Source organism: Cyprinus carpio, chromosome A8 (assembly GCF_018340385.1).
Source record: "Cyprinus carpio isolate SPL01 chromosome A8, ASM1834038v1, whole genome shotgun sequence".
Lineage (NCBI taxonomy): Eukaryota > Metazoa > Chordata > Actinopteri > Cypriniformes > Cyprinidae > Cyprinus > Cyprinus carpio.
The window spans coordinates 960,244-981,059 of NC_056579.1; the positions used below are offsets into that span (position 1 = coordinate 960,244).

General features: G+C 35.9%; 1 protein-coding gene and 1 long non-coding RNA gene across 4 annotated transcripts; one reads left to right on the forward strand and one right to left on the reverse strand.

The window, feature by feature from the left end:
• Positions 1 to 8: 8 nt before the first annotated feature.
• Positions 9 to 13,724, reverse strand: LOC122145883. The gene is made up of 3 exons (XR_006160606.1): positions 13,629 to 13,724; positions 1,155 to 1,292; positions 9 to 81 (listed from the first exon to the last, which is right to left on the reverse strand). It is a non-coding gene; the product is annotated as an uncharacterized LOC122145883 (long non-coding RNA).
• On the forward strand, positions 10,098 to 19,343 carry LOC109094785 (leucine zipper putative tumor suppressor 3-like). Of its 3 annotated transcripts, none has more exons than XM_042761535.1 (6): positions 10,098 to 10,212; positions 12,368 to 12,879; positions 13,651 to 14,169; positions 15,796 to 16,116; positions 17,061 to 17,291; positions 18,173 to 19,343. In XM_042761535.1, the coding sequence occupies exons 2-6, from the start codon at positions 12,439 to 12,441 to the stop codon at positions 18,785 to 18,787; spliced, it is 2,127 nt and encodes a 708-aa protein (XP_042617469.1). In that variant the 5' UTR covers positions 10,098 to 10,212; positions 12,368 to 12,438; the 3' UTR covers positions 18,788 to 19,343. The 3 variants fall into 3 exon arrangements, with proteins under 3 accessions (XP_042617469.1, XP_042617470.1, XP_042617471.1); XM_042761536.1 differs by lacking the exon at positions 10,098 to 10,212 and adding an exon at positions 10,278 to 10,479; XM_042761537.1 differs by lacking the exon at positions 10,098 to 10,212 and adding an exon at positions 10,520 to 11,063.
• The last annotated feature ends 1,473 nt before the right edge of the window (positions 19,344 to 20,816 follow it).

The window sequence follows — 20,816 nt, forward strand, 5'->3', positions numbered from 1 at the left end:
TAAATGTTCAGGCATTCTTCTGCTCCAGATGTGTGGAGTTTGATGAAGCAGCTGAGGACATCTAGTGGTAGAAGAGAAGATCTGCACAAAGAAACACAAAAAAGGCTCAATTTGTACTGAGAAATTTGTGATGTAATTTTGCTATTCATCTACTTTTTATATATTTATGTCGTAAATAAGGATTATTACAATTACCAAATATATTTTGAGACAAAAGTTTCATTTAAAGTAAACAAATCAACAGTGTTTCAATAACTGAAGAATATGTAGAAGTATAGTATCTGGGTTTTTTTATTTGACATTATATGATTAGATTCAGATAATATCATTAATTAATTTGGGTGTCCACCTAATAAACAAATATAATATATAATATACATAATCACCATATTTATACTGAAACCATTTAATAAAAAAAGTATTCATATAATAATATTAATTAAATATTATATATAAAACATAATTGTTACTGTAAAGCAATATTAAATTATTATATATTTCTGTATTTTTTAAAAAGTAAAATATTAAATCATTATATATTTCTGTATTTTTTAAAAGAAATATTAAATTATTTTATATTTCTATGTTTTTTAAAGCGAAATATTATTTTATATGTGGTATTTTTTAAAGCAAAATATTAAATTATTTTATATTTCTGTATTTTTTTTAAATGAACAGAGTATTATTGCATTAAGACAATTAAATTAATATTAAATTAAACTAACACAACAGTTTATTCAATAACTGAAATTTATATTTTAAACATATATTAAAGTATTTTGGTTTTTAATTAACTTACGGTTAGATAGTTAATATCGTTTATTAATTTGGGTGTTTAATTTGAATATATAATAATAGCATAAAATATAAATAATCACCTTATTTATAATAAAACCATCATATTAAACAAACATGATATTAATAATAGAATTAAAATAATATATAAATAATAATAATTAATAAGACATATAAATATAATGTATTGGTACTGTAAAGCCATATTAAATTACTATAATAAAATACGATTATTTAATTCAAAATAAACAGAAAATGGTCCAAACATTACTGAAGTGATTGTTTTAAACAAGTATTAACTTAAATATCATACAAACCATATTACTGTAGCTAAAGTATTTGCATTGATACTGCCTCACCACATTATAATATGATTATGGCACGTTGTATCCCCGTCACGTGACGCGCGTCTCTTTGATGGAGACGGTTCCCATGGTAACAGCTGCGCGATGATGTCATCAGTGAATTTGTGAATGGAGACCAAGAGCTGAAATAACCTGTATAATAATGATTTATGTACATGGCAATACTTTAGCTGAAATACACATACATACTAATAAGCTATGCTCAAAACACATTTTAGACAATTAAGTTAATGCAAAGAGTAAAGATGACTAGAAATGGTTAAATTTATGCAAGGATCATGAGACTAATCGCACATCAGTTTGCAAATATTGCATCGTTGCTGCTGGTTTTCTCATCTGGGCTGGGCTCATGTTTCTCTTTTCAGCAATAAAAAAAGCAAGCACAAATGTTATGTTTGCCTAAAATCATTTTTGCTTATAATTATGGTTGAATTGGATCATTGAAGGTGAGCAGCAAAGATACTGGTTAATAAAATGAGATTACATGCATGTAGGATATTTGCAGGTTTGCTTCATATTCTGAGTTTGCATTTCACTGTTTTTCTTCATTTTGAGGAATACTGAATGTTTTTGTGTAGTGAGATGAGTAAATACATGTTCACATTTAGTCTAGTTCACACAGCGCATCTGAACTCACTCCTGGTTCCTCTCAGCATGAGGACATGAAGCTGTCAATCAAAGTAACTAGCGTTACTTATTTGAAAAAGTAATTCGTTACTTTACTAGTTACTTGAAAAAGTAATCTGATTATGTAACTCACGTTACTTGTAATCCGTTTCCCCCAATACTGCTCATAGTCAACAGTCAGGCCTTTTCACTGTTTGTTTCACTCCGCTTCGGATCTTTCTGCAAGTTACATCGTTCCACCAGAAGGCGGCGACAAGTAACTGTCTCTATGAGCGAGTCATTTGAATCATTTACATAACCGAATCATTCCAAACCAAAGATTCATTCAGAAACGCCACAGCCCCCTCAGTTGCAGCTCTGTTTTTAACAATACACGTCAGATAATTATTAAAGAAATTATTATGGTGAGCAAAAACTATTATTTTGAACCACTTTACGAAGATTTGGGGTAGTGAAATAACAATTGTGAAGCTTCTAAACAATATTTTTGAGGAAAAACATTAATGTTATTACTGATAAAATATTAAACATCCTTTTGGATCTCTCTCAGGAGGATCACGAAGTACGCATGCGCGTAGTATGCGCGGGCTTGACTGACTGGTGACATATACGACGCGCATGTGCAGTGGCTTCGGCGTTTCGGGGGGGGGCGAAGGTGGGTGTGTGGCTCAGCTGATACACGCATCCGCTGCCTATCATCATCATCATCCTCCTCCTCATCATCACCGATATGGCGGGTACTCCGTGCCAAAATCAAACATCCGAACTCATGCCAAAATTCAAACATCCTCGAACTCCTCATATCCAGATAATTCCGCTGCCAAAAATCAAACATCGACGATCCGCTCTATCCGTCTAACGACGTCTATTGAACGTCTTGAACTTTCAAACGGCTGACCCACGTGACGACCTGACGTGACGTCAGCGTCTTGAAATTTGCAGCTTTTTAACCATACAAGTATACAAGCTGATGTGCAAAGGCTATTAATGGACATGATAGGCAATACATATAGTCTAAATATTGTACCCCAAAAACAACTTTCCTGAATCCTGTGCTTGTGGGGCTATGTGTTTTACTTTCAAAGAGCAGAAATACTAGTCTATAGGCTACAGACATTCAATAGTCTTGACCAGTATAATCATTTTAACTAGTTTTTATTGTTAATTTTATTGCCCAATGTACAATGTTCCCACAGTCCATAAAAAACACTCAAATAAATGTAGTCTATTATTTTATTTTTTACTTTTTGATCCAGAAGGTTTTCATATTAGATTTATATATTTGGACTGAATGATCTAATGAATGCTCTGCAGTGTTTATGATATTGAGCTGTGTATGATCTGATGGCATTGTTTGATTTTGAGCACAGATAAAATGGTTTTGAGTAAATTTCTTTATTTTGAAAAGCGTCAGATGGTCTCTGAATGTAGTTTGAAGATTTGGTTTTGTATTAAAATTTTTGAGAAAGTGGGTGATGGTTCCAAGAAATGTATTTTAGCAATTCAGGAAAAACTGCCCTATAGATTAAAAACATGCATTATTTTTTATACATAATATCAAACAAATAAAGTAGGCCTAATAAAAAGTAAATCTAATCAAGCATGATTTTTTGTTTCAAGAACTTAGAGATCTCAACACTTACTCAATCCTAATAAAATTACTAAATTAGCATAATCTTTTACAAATAATCTTCATAAATGTTAAAGTGGAAAGGTTTATTAAAAACATATGTATATTTAGACAAGATCAGCTGAATATATCTTATTTTGTAATTAAGGTTCGTTGATTTTTATGTCTGCAACTTATAAACAATGAGCCAAAAAAAAAAAATTTAATGATCATTTAAATAAAATCTTTTTTTTATTTTTTTTTATTGATATTCCTTTAACAAAGAAATACAACATACAGCACTGAAATGAAAACATTAATAATAATAATAATAAAAAAAGAAAAGAAGACAACAGCCTCCTCAAATAGGAAAAAACTGTACATAGTACTTAAGAAACTTCTTGTTCTTACTATTATCAATGGGTTTAAGAGATTTAACAACAAGGGAAATCTCAGCAATAAAGGCCTCAGGCAAAGTCTTGGCAAAGTCTTGAGAAATTTGTTTTTGTGAATAAAAAATTTACAATGCAACACAAAGAAATTAACAACACTATCAATAGCACAGTCACTCCCAGAAAAAATAGAGGAATATATCCTTCAATGAAAAGTTTAAATCACATTTGACAAAATGAGAAAGATAAAGACCCAAGCTCTGCCAAAGAGGCTTAACCTGATTACAGTGGTAGAATAAATGAAACAAAGTTTCTTTCTCAACTTTACAGAATACACAAAGGTCAGAGATATCAACAAAAGAGGGAAATTTGTGAGTTAGTTGGGGTAAACATTATGAAGAATCTTAAAGTGTACCTCTCTTATTTTATTGGACATACAATATTTCTCAGGGAGTAACCACGCTTTCTTCCAGTAATTAGTCAAAAAATTATTCTAGAAAAATTTACATCGAGGGGATGTGTAAACAGTGTAATGTAACAATAACTTTATAAGTTTACTATTACATTTTTTATCAAGAATACTAATCCAATAAAAGTTTGGGCCAAAATAGTTTTTCTCTCATTAAAGAAAAGGTGTGTTTTAAATAAATGCACATAAACTTGGAGACACAAGCTTTGATGACAGAATTGAAAGTTCTAGCAGGCAGAGGAAAATTATACAAAGTCATAAATTCTTCATATTCCAATATGCTGCCATCATTTCTAAATAAATCCAAAACAAAAACAATACCTCTATCATACCACTTAGCCATAAAAACTGATTTGTTTCGGATTAAAATGTTCAAATTATTCCCACAGAATTTCTTTATGGGGAGAAAAAATTGTGCACATAACACAGTTTCCAAGCAAGTAAAACTGTTGGTGAAATTATTTAATATAAAATCATATGTAACACGTTCCTACATGTTCTTACGTGTTGTTAACGCGTTCCCATGGCGACGACGGTCGTAACACGTTTTAACTGATCGTCTTCCCAACGTGTTGTTTACGTGTGAAGACACGTTGTAACACGTTTTTTTAATATACCTTAGTTTAACTTCTTATTCTTCGGTTGTATCCTCTAACTAGTCCACATTTGATTACTGCAATCAATGACTGATTTATAAAGTGATTTAGAAAGTTATGTATGGTGTATTATTAAAGTTAAATATAGCAGAGGCTAAATATTATTGACAAACCTGACATGCTTAAACGGTTTGGAAAAGCACGATATTCCACATAATTTTTCTCCATCTCCCATTAAATCGGGAATAGATCTTATTGAATAGAAATACGCTGTAGCGTATTCAAATGCAGCAAAAACTGCAATCAGTATCCCATCTGCTTTACCTAAATATAAAAATAATAGGAAATGAACATAGAACATAGAAACGAAGCGGCAAAAATGAATGCAAAATAATAATCCTAGAACACACCACACACACACAACACACACACACATGACACACACACACTTTCACACCCAACACACACACACACAATTTAACAGTATGGGATTTTTTATGAAGGGTTTAAGCTGGTCCAAACTTTGCAGCTGGGGATCACTCATAACAACTTGAACAAGGAATATTAGGAATAATCGTATCAGGTAATGACGAGAGCCAATAATGATTTTGTCTGAGCTATGAATAAAATATAAAAATTAAATAATTAACATTTTCTCATTTTATTTGTATTATTTTATTATTTTAGTGGTTAGAATAAGTACGTTTTGGGTTAAATGAATTATTTAAGTCCCAAATCCTCCCGAGTCGCGGATGGTTCTTAACTTGAGAGGACATGAGAGGACTCTCTTTTCGTTATTTTCCAGCTTTAGCAAGATAACAAATATTCGTTGTTTTCTTTATAAACTCGCTAATAAAAATGTGGTGGACTGAGTCATCTCTGGCTGAATGGACAGGCGATTTGAAGCGATGGCCTTGAGTGTGGCGCGTGATTCAGTATTTAGTTAAAGCACCTACACACAAGGCTTATTCACCCTTGGCTAGTGACAGCTGAAGTGGATCTTGTGAAATGTGCGATCGCATCGTCGATTACTCTTTAGAAACTTAAAGATGACTGTGCATACCATGAGCGCTCAGACTGACCTGAGATTTGCCCCGCAAACATTTCAGCAGTTATTATAGGCCCGTCTGTCCCGCATTTGTGTCGACTGAACCAGCCATGCCATTAATTATGAATTTATCAGTCTTTGCATGCCAAAGTAAGTTTCTTCATATACATATTACGCCAAATAGAAGCAGAAAACCGTGCTATATTTCATCATGAGATCGGGTTAGCCCGCAACAATTAATTTGTTGGCTATTTTACAAATGGGAATACAAATAATTCATGACAATATTTAAAATTCAAGCTGCCCATAAAATTTATAGTGAAAAGTACTTTAAAAGCATCTGGAATGCAATAAAGTGTTTTTTAAAGCTGTTTTTTAAAGCATTTGCTGAATGGATAATAATTTTTTTTTTAAATAGGATAAAATAAAAAATAAATAAAAAAAAAACTCTATGCACCCTCGGGAAAAAAAATGTTTTATTTATTTATTTATTTATTATGTATTTTACTGTCGAATATATATTATATAAATATATGAAATATAGAACAAATAAAAAAAAAAGTGTTCGTGGCTCGTCTGCCAGTGGGTGCCCCCCCCAAGCATAAAAGTGAAACTCCGCCTATGATTGACAGTCGTGTACAATCCTGGTACAATCCCTATGGTATATAATCAGACGGGCTCTGGTATAATGCTCATTAAATATGCCCTCTATCTGAGCTGCACCAATCACATCGGGTTATCCGATATAGACGGGCCAGAGTCTATTTTACGGTACTTTTTTTTTCAAAATTTTTTTTACAAAATAACAAAACAAAGGGGAATACAGAGACATTTGAATCCAACACAAACACAAATAACAAACTTTTATATTCTATATCACAAATAAATCATGTTTCTATTACATTCAGTATCCTTTTCAGCATTGTACATGTCTTTAGAGCTTTTCGATTGTTCCGGTATTGAAGTTATGTCATAAAAATCTTCAGATCAGTGGGAAATACCATTTGGTACAGTCGATATACACTTTGGTTTATGGTATTTTCCAAATAGTTTAAGAAATGTAATTTATATTATCCATTTCCAATAAGCCAGAATCACAATCCATAAACAAGACCATTACATCAGTTATTGTTACAAACTTATAAAATAACTCAAAAAGAAACCAAGAACTTGGGACCAAAACAATTTAGTATACTTGCAACTGAAAAACAAGTGTACAATTGTTTGATTTTCTTCTTCACAGAAACCGCATAATGGCGAGAACCCTTCTTTAAACTTAGGCTACTAATAAAGTCATTACATGGATAGTATCTGTTTATTATTTTAAAGTGAGTTTCTTTGACTTTATTAGGAATTACATATATATCGGACCACAAATTCTTAAAGACACTAAAGTGGTAATAATGTTTCCATTTCCCCATTGCCTTGGGTGAAGAACTTTTTTCATTAGTTAAAATTCTTCTGATAAATATATTATTTCTTTTTTTTATCCTTAATGGAAAGGCCCTCAATAGTCAGATTGGGAAGAGAACCAATTATAGGATTATACATCTTTTCGTTTTTTAATAAGATAAAGTAATTTCGGGGAGATACAATGAATAAGTTTAAGAAAATCTTTTGAAGACAAATTTTTCCCAAGATAATTAACAAATTCATTGTAATTATATAGGTCAGCTGATTGATTTATCAAATCTGTACAAAAATCGTTTTTTGACGATTGAAAAATCGTCCATCGTTCCAAAAAATGGTCTTGTTTTTTAATAATATATATTGGTTATTCCAATACAAGAATAGGGAGAGAAATTGTGTTTGTAAAATATTTTCCATGCATTCAAAGCTTGTTTGTGAAAGTTAGACCACTTTGTTTAGGAGTTTTGTACATTTAAAATCACAAGCAAGTAGAAAGTTAAGACCACCACATTCTTTGAAGATTAAATTGTGAATTAATTTTTTTTACGGAGCTGTCAACACAGACAAAAAGATGTCTGCATACTTCCGAGTCAATACACAAGTACCATCCATAATCACATTTAAATTATCAATTCAAAACTCACAATAATGCAACACCAATTTCATTTCATTTAAAAATCCTCTTTTCATGGTAATGCAACACAAAATTCCACAACAACAATCCAACAAACACAACAAAAATACATTCCATGACAAGAAGAACAGGAGTAGGATGAAGAAAAAAAAATCTTATAAACTCCTACCCCATTCTTATATTAAGAAAATTACAAATTAGATGGCCTCACCGACATGAATAAAATAAATAAATAAATAACAAAGCCAAATTTTTTAAAAAAATAGCCTAGACCAGATTTAATCTACTTTCAATTTTAACAATTTTCCTTTATTATTATTATTATTATTATTTTTATTATTATTGCACATAAAGGTAAGTTAGTGGACTTATACTCATCAAATTAAATCAGATAACTCAATCAGTTAAGCATAAAAGGTTCATGGCTCTAGACTACATGACTTTACAAACATTTCACATATTAAATAAATATAATTCAGTTTCTATTTCAATGTGCCTCGCTGTTTCTATGTAGTAGCCTATATCTATTTTCACACAATTAAATGCTCTCTTCAACCTGTTAAATGTTTTAATCAGGCTAGTTAAATTAACATTTGACTTCTAACAGAGGTTGGACCTGTCCCACCACTCAATATTGGAAGTATATTAAAATGGCTTTTGTAATTTTGCTTTTGTATTTGTAGTAAATAAAAATGACCAAATACATTGTGAATCATTTGTGTTTCATTTAACAGCTGCGGTCCTTATATATCTCTACCCTTCCATCTGGCATCCTCCCATTAATCCAGGCATCCAGTATCTGGTTCATTTTCGGAAGGTGCGATGATGGGATTATGTGTGTCATCGATGCATCCAACCACACTGGAAATCATAAAGCAAATTATAATTATTACTTTCAGAGGTCACAACAAGATGTTATCAAGTGAACATCATTTATCAGAGTATCCTAATTTAAACCGATTTCTCAACCACTGACCTGCACTCTGTGAATCTCCTCTTTGATGGATCTCACTGGTTTGTGTTCAGGAAACAACACAAAAACTCTCCAAAAGAGCGTGAGAGCAATTGCACACTTTCCTTCCTGCTCGCTGATACAGTTGCCTTACTAATGTGCTCTGCATCTCCGATGTTACATTAAAAAAAATGTGCAATAAATGAATGTAGGCCTACTTTAAAAAAAAAAATGATTTTCTTACTTACCCTTTTATCCATTCAAAATATCTAAACATTCTTAAATCAAGATGCATTTACTACATAAGAAAACGCCCCTTTATGCCCCTTTAGCACTTTATTTAATAATATGTTTACAAAATGAGAACACAAGAGACAGTGAAAATGACAGAATTTATATATGAGAGTTCATCAGAGTAAAAAAAAAAAACATCAACATCTTATGTTAGAGGAACTCACTGTCTTGTAGCCCAAGAGTCAGCGGAGTCAGCAAAGTAAATTTCAGAATGAAGATGAAATCATGGTTAAAAATGAACAAACTAGCCTAGGCAATAGATTATATTGGATAATATTAACTGTGTCTTTCTCAAGGTGTTATTACCATGAAAAGTCAATGGCCAACTAATGACAACATGCTCCATGGCATTGAAGACTTTGAAATTAAAAACCCTTTATCTTATAACTTTTAACTCTTACTTGTAAAACAAACATATCAGACAATATACAATTAATCAGGTTGACAAATAAAAAAATAAAAAAGGAAAAATACAACAACATTAATTAAAAGCCTACCACTGTAGCCTATACAGTTACAATAGGTGAGTCTGGTGTTTGAAACATTAGAGTCATGAAATACACAGAAAGTCATGATATAGCCTACAGGTGGTAATTTGGTCAGTTCATCACTTAGCCTACAATAGGCTTATTCAGGGAAGTGCAGGAAATGGTTGAGTATTATTTTAGGTATAACATCTGTAGGCATATTTAGTGCCTATCATGTCCATTTATAGCCTTTACACATCAGCTTGTATACTTGTATGGTTAAAAAGCTGCAAATTTCAAGACGCTGACGTCATGTCAGGTCGTCACGTGGGTCAGCCGTTTGAAAATTCAAGACGTGCGGATAGACGTTCGGATAGACGTTCGATCGGTCGGTCGGTCGTTCGGATGTTTGATTTTGGCACGGAGTACCCGCCATACACCGAGACCTAATCCTGTCAAGATACACACCGCTAGGTTTCATGGACGCGACGCGACCGGCTCGGTGAATGAACGCGGCTGATGTGACGCGCGTCGCTGTCCGCGGTGCTGAAACAGTGAGTACGATCGTAGTCATGTGGATTTCATACGCGAACCGACAGCGGTGTCGATGTGTGAAGCGACTTATTATAGAAGAATAGAGAGAGAGAGAGAGAGAGAGAGAGAGAGAGCTCCACTATCACTGCGACTCACTCGACTGGAAGTAAACCAGTGAACGGACCTCCATTCTCTCTCGCAGATAAAGCGGCGAGGACGCATTATGTAATGCACTGAGAGTGGAAAGGACGGCAAACGCAACCCATCTTCTGGTTTCCATCTTCATGGTGCGTCTTTGTTTGTGTGGAGAGCTGAAAATGGAGAGTGTGTCTATATTCAGATGCAGTGTTTTGATGCTCAAAGGGTCTCGCGCTCTCAGAAGGTGCTGCAGATGTCCATTCAGATGTTAGATAACAACAGCGCGTGCAATCTTTTGTGCGCACGCACAGGCTTTGGAGAGAGTTTGGTAATCTGAGGTTTGAGATGATTGTGCAACTTGTTGTGCGTTGGATTTCGTGACGGTTCCAGGCCTTGTGGAGCCAGTAAAAGTTTAACTATATCTTACCTTACACACAAAGACACACACATTCATCTCGTGGCCCATAACAAGCCGAGGTGCCGATGCAAATGCGCGTAAGATGTGTAAGTGTGAGAACAGATGAGGTAATGGCGAAGCGCTGGAGTGTGAAGCCCCTGTTGGCCGCTCACGGTGCTGCGGCTCATTGTGCGATCAAACAGCTTCTGTCTTTCATGGTGTGTGTTCATGCACATGGATGTCACGTTACTCGTGTCAAACACAAGCTTGGATCAATCTGGCTGCCGGCTCACGTGATGCTGACGCTTGCGTAACTCACAGTAGGGTTTGGTTATAGTAAGTGCATTTGTTTATGGTTGGGGATCGTGTACTGAAGCTCTCCATTGTTTTGCTGTTGTCTCACCTACATCTCTTGAAGCTTTCTGAGCTATGTGCAGTGCTACTGTCTGTGCTTTGGAATAAAATGTTCATAATCAAATAATTCCTATCAGACTATTTGCATATTTGAGGTTTGGGGTTGATATAATTTTTAATGTTTCTGAAAGACGTCAAAATACAGCAAATACTGTAATATTGTGAAATATTATTGTAATTTAAAATGTTTTCTATGTAATTATCTGTTAAACTGTAATGTATTTCTGTGATGTGCAGCTGTATTTTCAGCATAATTACTCCAGTCTTCAGTGTCACATGATCTTCAGAAATCATTCTAATATGCTTATTATCAGAATTATTGTTTTTAGGTAAAGCATGGGGTTAGTAAGATTTAAAAATACAAACAAATTAATACTTTTTTTCCTCAAAGAAATCGATCAAAAGTGACAGTAAATTCATTTATAATGTTACAGATGATTTCTGTTTCAAATAAATGCTGTTCTTTTGAACTTTCTGTTCATCTGTGAATCCTGAAAAATAAAATGTATCACAGTTTCCACAAAAATATTAAACAGCACAACTGTTTTCAACATTGATAATAATCAGAAATGTTTCTTGAGCAGCAAATCATCATATTAGAATGATTTCTGAAGATCATGTGACACTGAAGACTGGAGTAATGATGCTGAAAATACAGCTGCACATCACAGAAATACATTACAGTTTAATATATATTCACATAGAAAACAGCTATTTTAAATAGTAAAAATATTTCACTATTTTCACAGTATATCAAATTATCAAATAAATGCATCTTTGGTGAGCAGGAGAGACTTCTTTTGAAAACATTAATTCAAAAATATCTTACCAACCCCAAACCTTCGAACACTAGTGTACAAATATGCAAGTAGTTTGATCCTAAATTGATCAAAAGTGACATTTATAATGTTACGTAAGATTTCTATTTCAAATAAATGCTGTTCTTTTCATCTGTGAATCCTGAAAAATAAAATGCATTACGGTTTCCACAAAAATATTGTGCAGCACAACTGTGCTCAATACTGATAATGTTGAAAATCAGCATATTATTGATGATTTCTGAAGCATCGTGTTTTTTCAGGATTCTTTGGTGAATAGAAAAGTTCAAAACAACAGTTTTCAATATGTGTATGCATGCACCAGGAGCACCTTAAATTCCTTGTGTGTGTTTTTTACGTGTGTAATTCTGATTCTGAATTAATGTCTTCTCTCTGTTCTGACTGCAGTGTGTGTCTGAAGGTCACATGATGGCCCATGTGGAGAGTTGCAGCGTTGAGTGAGGCTCTGGTCCCCCAGCATGGGCAGTGTGGGCAGCGGGGTGGCCGGTGAGCAGGAGTTTGCCATGAAGAGCGTGGGCACGCGCACCACTCTCCCTCGTGGCCCTCCTCTGTCCCGCCGTAGGCCCTCCGACCGCAGCTGCAGTGCCGAGCGCCTCCACGCACCTCCCTCCACCTCTGAGGGCTCAAGTGATGAACGAGGCGGGAGCAGCACCACCACGGATCGAGGCCAGCTCACCATCGCTGCGTCTCGTCCCACCAACAGGGGCGAGCTGGAGGGGACCGCCGCGGGTCGCCGGGACACACACAGAACTGGAGGAGGAGTGTCTCTGGATGCTTGCGGTAACGTGGAGAAGAACCACGATGGTGCGGCAGCGGTAAAGGGAAGAGATGGGAACAACGGCAAGAGAGACAGTCGCACGCCACCCAAGATCCTCACTGTATCTGGGAAACTCGAGCAGGTACGACTGACTAAAGTGGAAAAGTTGGGTTCTGGTAGTATAAATCTAATTTATGTTCTCCATGGAGAAACTGATGTTTATTAAAATAATAAGCCCCGAGAAGCCATGGTTTACAGTGAATTTATAACAGCATTGTTAGTTAGTTAGCTAGTTAGTTTGTTTAGCTGTTCCTTGTAAAATTCACTGTAAACCACAGCTTCACGGGGATTATTGCTTTTATAAAACGTTTATTTCTTACACGTAGTAAGGTTTCACAAAATAAAACAGAGCAAATAAAGTGTAATGATATTAATAAGGACAGTATTCTTCCACCAAACAATGTAGTTTCTTAGAAACAGTTGTGGTTGCAACAAAGTGGTTGCCGAGCAACACACAAACGTAAACAAAGGTGTATGTTACTTTGTAGAGTAATTAACAACAGCTTTGAACCCAGCTCAACCAATCAGAATCAAGGACCGGAGCTATCCGTTTTATAATAACTGTTTATGTTTATTAAATAAAGATTTGATGAAGATTTGATTGTCTTTAATAAAAAACAAAAGAGATTAGCGATGACCATCCACTCCCATGAAGCATTGTGTATAACATAATCTAATTGTTTTTCTTAGATTATCAAAATACTTTTTTTTCTTCCTTTTAACTGCAAACTTTAGAATGTATTACATCTATCTATCTGTCAATCTGTTTATCAGTAGATAGACGGTTCGATCGTTAATGACGGCTGTTTAATGATGTATTATTGCAAGAACCTGCTTTGTTTTCCTCGTTCAGAATAATTCAGCTCTGGTCCGTCCATCTGCCTTCAAACCGGTGGTGCCCAAGAGTTTTCACTCCATGCAGAACCTGGTGGCTCAGTCTGGAGCCGGAGGACGATCCGCTGGAAGCGGCGGAGGATCTGACGCCCCGCAGTCCCTCTGTGAGCAGGACAGTCCGGATCGGGACCCTTCGGGCGGAAACGACGGCCAGGGCGGCATGTCCGACTCCGGGAGGAACTCACTGACCAGCCTTCCCACCTACACGGGGCCCGGCATGAGCTACGGTCCCTCTCAAGCGCTGGGGCCCCTCAGTGCCTCCACCAGCCACATCAACAGACTGAGCAGCACAACGGCGCCGCTGGACAAAGCGGATAAACTCAAGTACCAGAACGGCCTGAGCGTGTCCGACAGCGGACAGTCCTCCTCCGGGAAGAGCTGCTTATCATATCAGAGACTCGCCACCATCCAGCCATCGCCCTCCACTGATGACATCATCCAGGACCTGGAGGACCGACTCTGGGAGAAAGAGCAGGAGGTGAGGAGCACCAGTTATTTTAGCAAGTCAAAGCTTTTTTAGTGTAATTGTACAAACGTCCAGCTTCAGCTTGAATCTTGAGGTGATTTTTATCAACTGCAGTAATATCTCCAGATGAACTCTTACTGGACTGAAGCAGCTCAGCTTTACTTGATTCTCCATCAGTCATGTTTTAGAGTCTCAAAGCTGATCATCAGGATCTTTTGAGGAGCGTTTGTTTCCAGAAGCTTTACTTTCACTGTTCCTCAGTGGAGGAATGATCTTTACAAGCCTCCAGAACATCTCACATCTTCTGAGGAGCCTTTATTTCTTCATCTCTCAATCACTGCATTATATGTTTGGATCATTTACATCTCATCTCACTGAGACACATTACTGGAGATATAGAGTGACCACTGATATTTATAGCATTTTGTGTCAGTGTCTGCTGTATATAAAGATCTCATTGATTTACATCACAAGCATCAGAGAAATATTAGCATCTGCATTAAATTGCATATTTTTGCTCATGTTGGGCCTTTGAATAAAACTGGGCTGTTTTTCCTCCATATTCTCACTGTATCAGATGATATGAGCCATAAAAGCCTGATGCATCAAATATGATACTCAAAGAAATGGTCACAAGTTACAGCAATACATTTCCTTCACATAATTATTAGATATTTTAGCACAGTTTGAATCAGATATTGACTCTACTTAAATTCCCCCATTTCAGCATAATGCATCTTGATTGTGTCACATTTTACATATGTGTGTGTGTGTGTAAAATGTTAATATGATATCACTAACAAGTGAATTTGATTAGAAATAATTTTAACATTTCTAATATATATATATATATATATATATATATAATATATATATATATATATATATATATATATATAAATTAATATCAGCTATTTTTTAATTTATTATTTAAAAATCAATAAGTGAATTAAAAATACAGAAAAGTATTTAAAAAAATAAGTGAATTTGATTAGAAATTATTTTTCAAAATTCTAAAAAAAGTAAAAAAAATATTAATTTCAAATTTTTTTTTTTAATTATTATTTAAAAATCAGTAAGTGAATTTGATTAAAAAATTAAAATTCAGAAAAGTATTTATTAAAAAAAACATTAATATTAAAAAGTTAATTATATTTTTGTTTACTTATTGAATTTTTAGCAAATTAGTATATTATAATATTATAATACAAATTGCATTTGATAATACTATATTATAATATAATATGATCAAATGCAACATTCACTTTTGGCCCATGGTCCTCAATGAAGTTTGATTTTTGGCCCTCTGTAATAAAAAGTTTGGGCCCCTCTGGTTTAAACTAATATTTCATTCAAAAATGAAGAATCTGTGATCATTTGCTAAGCTTCATGTCGTTTCAAACACGTATGATTTTCTTTCTTCAGTGAAACATAAAAGGAAACACAAGGAATGTAAACTGGAGGCCGTCAAACTCCAAACATGACAAAAAGAAACATAATTTTCTCATAATGAGATTTAAGAGTTATGATGGACAGAAAGATTTTACTTACACAACAACACAAAGCAACGGCAAGCTGAAGTTGCATTATACTGTACCTGGAGGATGTGTTCATGTTCATTCTGTGATTGTTCCTCAGGTGATCCACATGCGGCGTAACCTGGACCAGAGCGAGGCGGCCATCGTGCAGGTGTTCGAGGAGAAGCAGCACGTCTGGGAGCGAGAGATGGAAGAGCTGAGGCAGAACTACGCCAGGCGTCTGCAGCAGGTGACCCACCGAGCCCAGCGCACCCAGCAGGCCCTGCAGACCCACATCGCCCGTCTGCAGCAGGACAAGGGCCGGCTCCAGGAGGAGATCAGCGCCCTGCTCGCACAGAGAGAGGAGCTGGAGAGGAGGTGCCTGGATTACCGCAAGGAGCAGGCGGATATCCTGCCTCGCCTGGAGGAGACCAAGTGGGAGGTGAGAGGAGCACAGATATTTCCAAAAGGTGGTTTTTCACAGTGATGCTATTTTTCGAAATTGGGATTTATAAATCATCTGAAAGCTGAATAAATAATCTCTCCATTGATGTATGGTTTGTTAGGAGGACAATATTTGTCTGAGATACAACTATTTGAAAATCTGGAATCTGAGGGAGCAAAAAAATCTAAATATTGAGAAAATCATCTTTAAAGTTGTCCAAATGAAATTCTTATCAATGCATATTACTAATCAAAAATTAAGTTTTGATATATTTACAGTAGGAAATTTACAAAATATCTTCATGGAACATGATCTTTACTTAATATCCTAATGATTTTTGGCATAAAAGAGAAATGTATAATTTTGACCCATACAATGTACTGTTGTCTATTGCTACAAATATACCCCAGAGTAAAAATTGTAAAATATTATTATAATTTAAAATAACTGTTTTCTATGTGAATATCTGTTAAACTGTAATTTATTTCTGTGATGCGCAGCTGTATTTTCAGCATCATTACTCCAGTCTTCAGTGTCACATGATCTTCAGAAATCATTATAATATGATGATTTGCTGCTCAAGAAACATTTCTGATTATTATCAATGTTGAACACAGTTATTCATCAGGGACATATTAAATTGTTCAAAAGTGACAGTAAAGACATTTATAATGTTACACAATATTTCTATTTCAAATAAATACTGTTCTTTGGAACTTTCTATTCAATCCTGAAAAATAAAATGTGTATTTCAGTCAGCCTTAGTGAGACTTTTTTTCAAAAACATCTAATTATTATTATTTTTTCCATGCTTGTGTAAATGTATACTTCTGGGAGAGTTTCATGTAAGCAGTTTAAGTCCATGAACTGTCGTAGACTAACGGCAACATACAGCAGACTAAACAAACAGCTGTGTGCCGGCTTTGCTTTGCTTTGCGCAGCTGTGTCAGAAAGCGGGCGAGATCTCTCTGCTGAAGCAGCAGCTGCGAGAGAGTCAGAACGAGGTGACGCAGCGCGCCGGAGAGATGGTGGCCCTCAGGGGCCAGCTGAAGGAGCTCAAGGGCCAGATGAAGGAGCGTGAGGAGACCATGATCGGCCTGAAGGACTCGTACACCAACAAGAACCGCGAGCTGGAGAGATGTGAAGGAGAACTGAAGAGAACGCTGACAGAGGTGCACACACACTCATATCCAATGCATCACACTGATTATGTAGACACTACCAGTTGAGGTTTGGAATAATTAGGGTTTTTACATACTTTTGAAAGAAGCATTTTCTGCTGATCAAGGCTGAATTCATTCAGTCAAATAAATAAATAAAATACAGTAAAATTGTGAAATATTACTACAATTTAAAACAGCTGTTTTATATGTGAATCTCTGTTAAACTGTAATTTATTTCTGTGATGCACAGCTGTATTTTCAGCATCATTACTCCAATCTTCAGTGTCACATGATCTTCAGAAATCATTCTAATATGATGATTTGCTGCTCAAGAAAATCAATGTTGAAAACAATATTTTTAAAACACATTATATTCACAATAATTCACAGATAAATATAAATTTCAAAAAAACACAGATGAATAGAAAGTTCAAAAGAAAAACACTGGGACAGGAGAGATGTCCTTGATGAATAAAAGTATTAAATATTACCATAAAAATCACAAATATCCCCTTATCAACAAAAAACACAACAATCTCCAAAGCATCAGATCATAACAAAATTTTCTTGAGCAGCAAATCATCATATTAGAATGATTTCTGAAGATCATGTGACACTGAAGACTGGAGTAATGATGCTGAAAATACAGCTGCGCATCACAGAAATAAATTACACTTTAACAGATAATCACATAGAAAACAGCTGTTTTAAATGATAATAATATTTCACATTTTTACTTTACAAATGCAGCGTTGGTGAGCAGAAGAGACTTAATTATACCAAACATCTGACTGTTAGTGAACAGATTTCTCTCATGATGAGCAGTGAATTCTGTAATTTAAATGTCATACTCCGCACACACTGTAAGCGCTGGTTTGTTCTCTCCGCAGGTGTCGATGTTGCGTGACAAGCTGGTGGTGTTCGAGGCCGAGGTTCTGGGTCTCAAGCGGGCTCTGAGCGAGCTGAGCTGTAGGAGCGATCACGCCGTGTGTCTGAGGGACATCAGCGGCAGCAGCAGCTTACCGTGGGCCGGCCTGCACTCGCCCCGAACGCCCGAACCCCTGCCCATCGACAGCTTCCTCAGCCTGCAGAGCGACGAGGCCAAAGCGCAGCGACAGGAGGCCGGAGAGCTGCGGCGGCAGCTGGAGAGACTGCAGGGCGAGCTGCACCTGGAGCGGCAGCAGAGAGAGAGGCAGGCGCTCACCTTCGCTCAGGAGAGACACACCTGGCAGGACGAGAAAGAGCGTGTGCTGAAGTACCAGGCGCAGCTGCAGCTCAGCTATGTGGAGACGCTGCAGAGGAACCAGGCGCTGGAGGAGCGAGTCGGCCAGCTCGGAGCCAAACAGGGCACCACGCCCGGATCGCCCGGATCACCCGTCAGCCTCTCCATCCCTGTCCCAGTGACCCTCACTCTGTCCCCGCCCACGGACGATCCCAAACATCAGCTGGCGCCTCCGTGGCCGGGACCGTCTCGCTTGGAGCGGATCGAGTCCACAGAGATTTAGACGTGAGACAATCGACTTAAACGCACTAAAGAGGGCTGAGATCAGCCTGTGTTACTGCAACACATGAAAGAAAAATGCAGTTATGAATCACATTTCTCCAGCTTTTAAACCTTCTATTGACTTTTGACATCTCTTTTGGTCATAAGTGATACGGAGGGAAATGTTTCAGTAGTCTGTGTGGGCCAAAAGTTTGGTATAATTAAGATTTGTTAATGTTTTGAAAGAGTCTCTTCTGCTCACCAAGGCAGCATTTGTACAGTAAAAATTGAGAAATATTATAACAGTTGAAAATACGTGTTTTCCACCATGGAATAAAAAAAACAAGGTAACTGCGACTTTTTTCTCTCAACTGTTTTTTTCTGCCACGGAATAAAAAACAAAAGAAGGTAATTGCAACTTTTGTTACAATTTTAATGCAAGCTTTAGAATCTATCACGGTTTCCACAAAAATATTGTGCAGCACAACTATTTTCAACATTGATAATAATCAGAAATGTTTCTTGAGCAGTAAATCAGCATATTAGAATGATTTCTGAAGACCATGTGACACTGAAAACTGGAGTAATGATGCTGAAAATACAGCTGCGCATCACAGAAATAAATTACAGTTTAACAGAGATCCACATAGAAAACAGCTGTTTTACATTCTAATAATATTTCACTATTTTTACTGTATTTTTATCAAATAAATGCAGCATTAGTGAGCAGAAGAGACTTGTTTCGAAAACGATTTTGAATATCCCTCACCTCTGACCAGCGGTGTGCATCTCAGAGGGGTGTGTTTTGTACCTGAAGGAATCTGGTGTTGGTTCAGTGATGTTTTAATGTTTCAGGGATGGTGCGGAGCATCATTTCCCATCACTGCTACTGTCTGCGGTGACTAAACATGAACACCAGAGGTCATTAGACGACAAACAGAGGGCTCCTATCTGCAGGTAGAATTACTTGAAAAGAAGAAAAGCTGTTTTTGTCCCAGTTTTTAAATTAAAACCCAAACCGGACTTGCTTTCCTTATTCTACATCAATGTTTCCGGAAGGTTCTGGCTGTTGAGAGATGCTGCTATGTTCTGGTGTGATGTTGTGGGTAGACAGGCAGGCTGTGAATATGATGGTTATTTATGTGAAATCGTTATTACCAACATAATGCGTGTGAATATTTTGAAAAGGTGAGAATAATTCTTATTTCATCGTTCTGATTATTGTGAATGAAGCCGATATTTTAGCTTTGTTTTTCTGTAACAGGACATGCAACACTTTTCACCGTTCTACTGCATCGACAGTTTCCAAAACCATATTCCTTTTGATGTAGTTCTGATGTAATTAATTATTTGATTTGATGATGTAATTAATTTAGAGATCAAATGCTATGTTTTTATACTTCTGTTGTTTGTATTTATGTTACTGTAATGAGTTGTGTAAAAGCATATCCGATCAAAAACACATTAAATGATAAAGACACAAATCAATCAGCATAGTCTTCTTTGAGACGATTAATAATAATAAAAATAATTTGGTGTATCAGGGATGTAGGTTTGACTTTGGCATTGGATAAGCTCTGTTTCTCCATCACTACGTGCTTTTTTAAACCATTACAAGTGGTGTCGAAAATTGGAAATTAATGGCTTTTTTGATCTGGCTTTTGCTAGTGAATCGAGTTTGAATTTGAATCAATCAGAGCTGTTCTATTGTAAATGACTCACTCGACTGAATCGGTTCGTCTGTTCCTCTTTGCTTTCAGCACTATCACTGCCTCAGCTCACTGGTTTTATGAGATTAACTGAAATAAGCAGGGGAAAAAAAGGATAAAAGTATAAAAAAGTATTAAAAAAAAGTATAAAATATCCATATTTTAGCATGGATTTATCCATAAAATATCTTTGAGCAGAAGGGACTTCTCTCAAAAACACTGACAAATCTTAATTCTAAATATTTGACTGGTAGTCAATATATTTATATATATTTTTAAGAGCATAGATTTATGTTGGGTAAATATGTAATTTGTAGGCAGATGTTCTGGGTCTCAAACGAG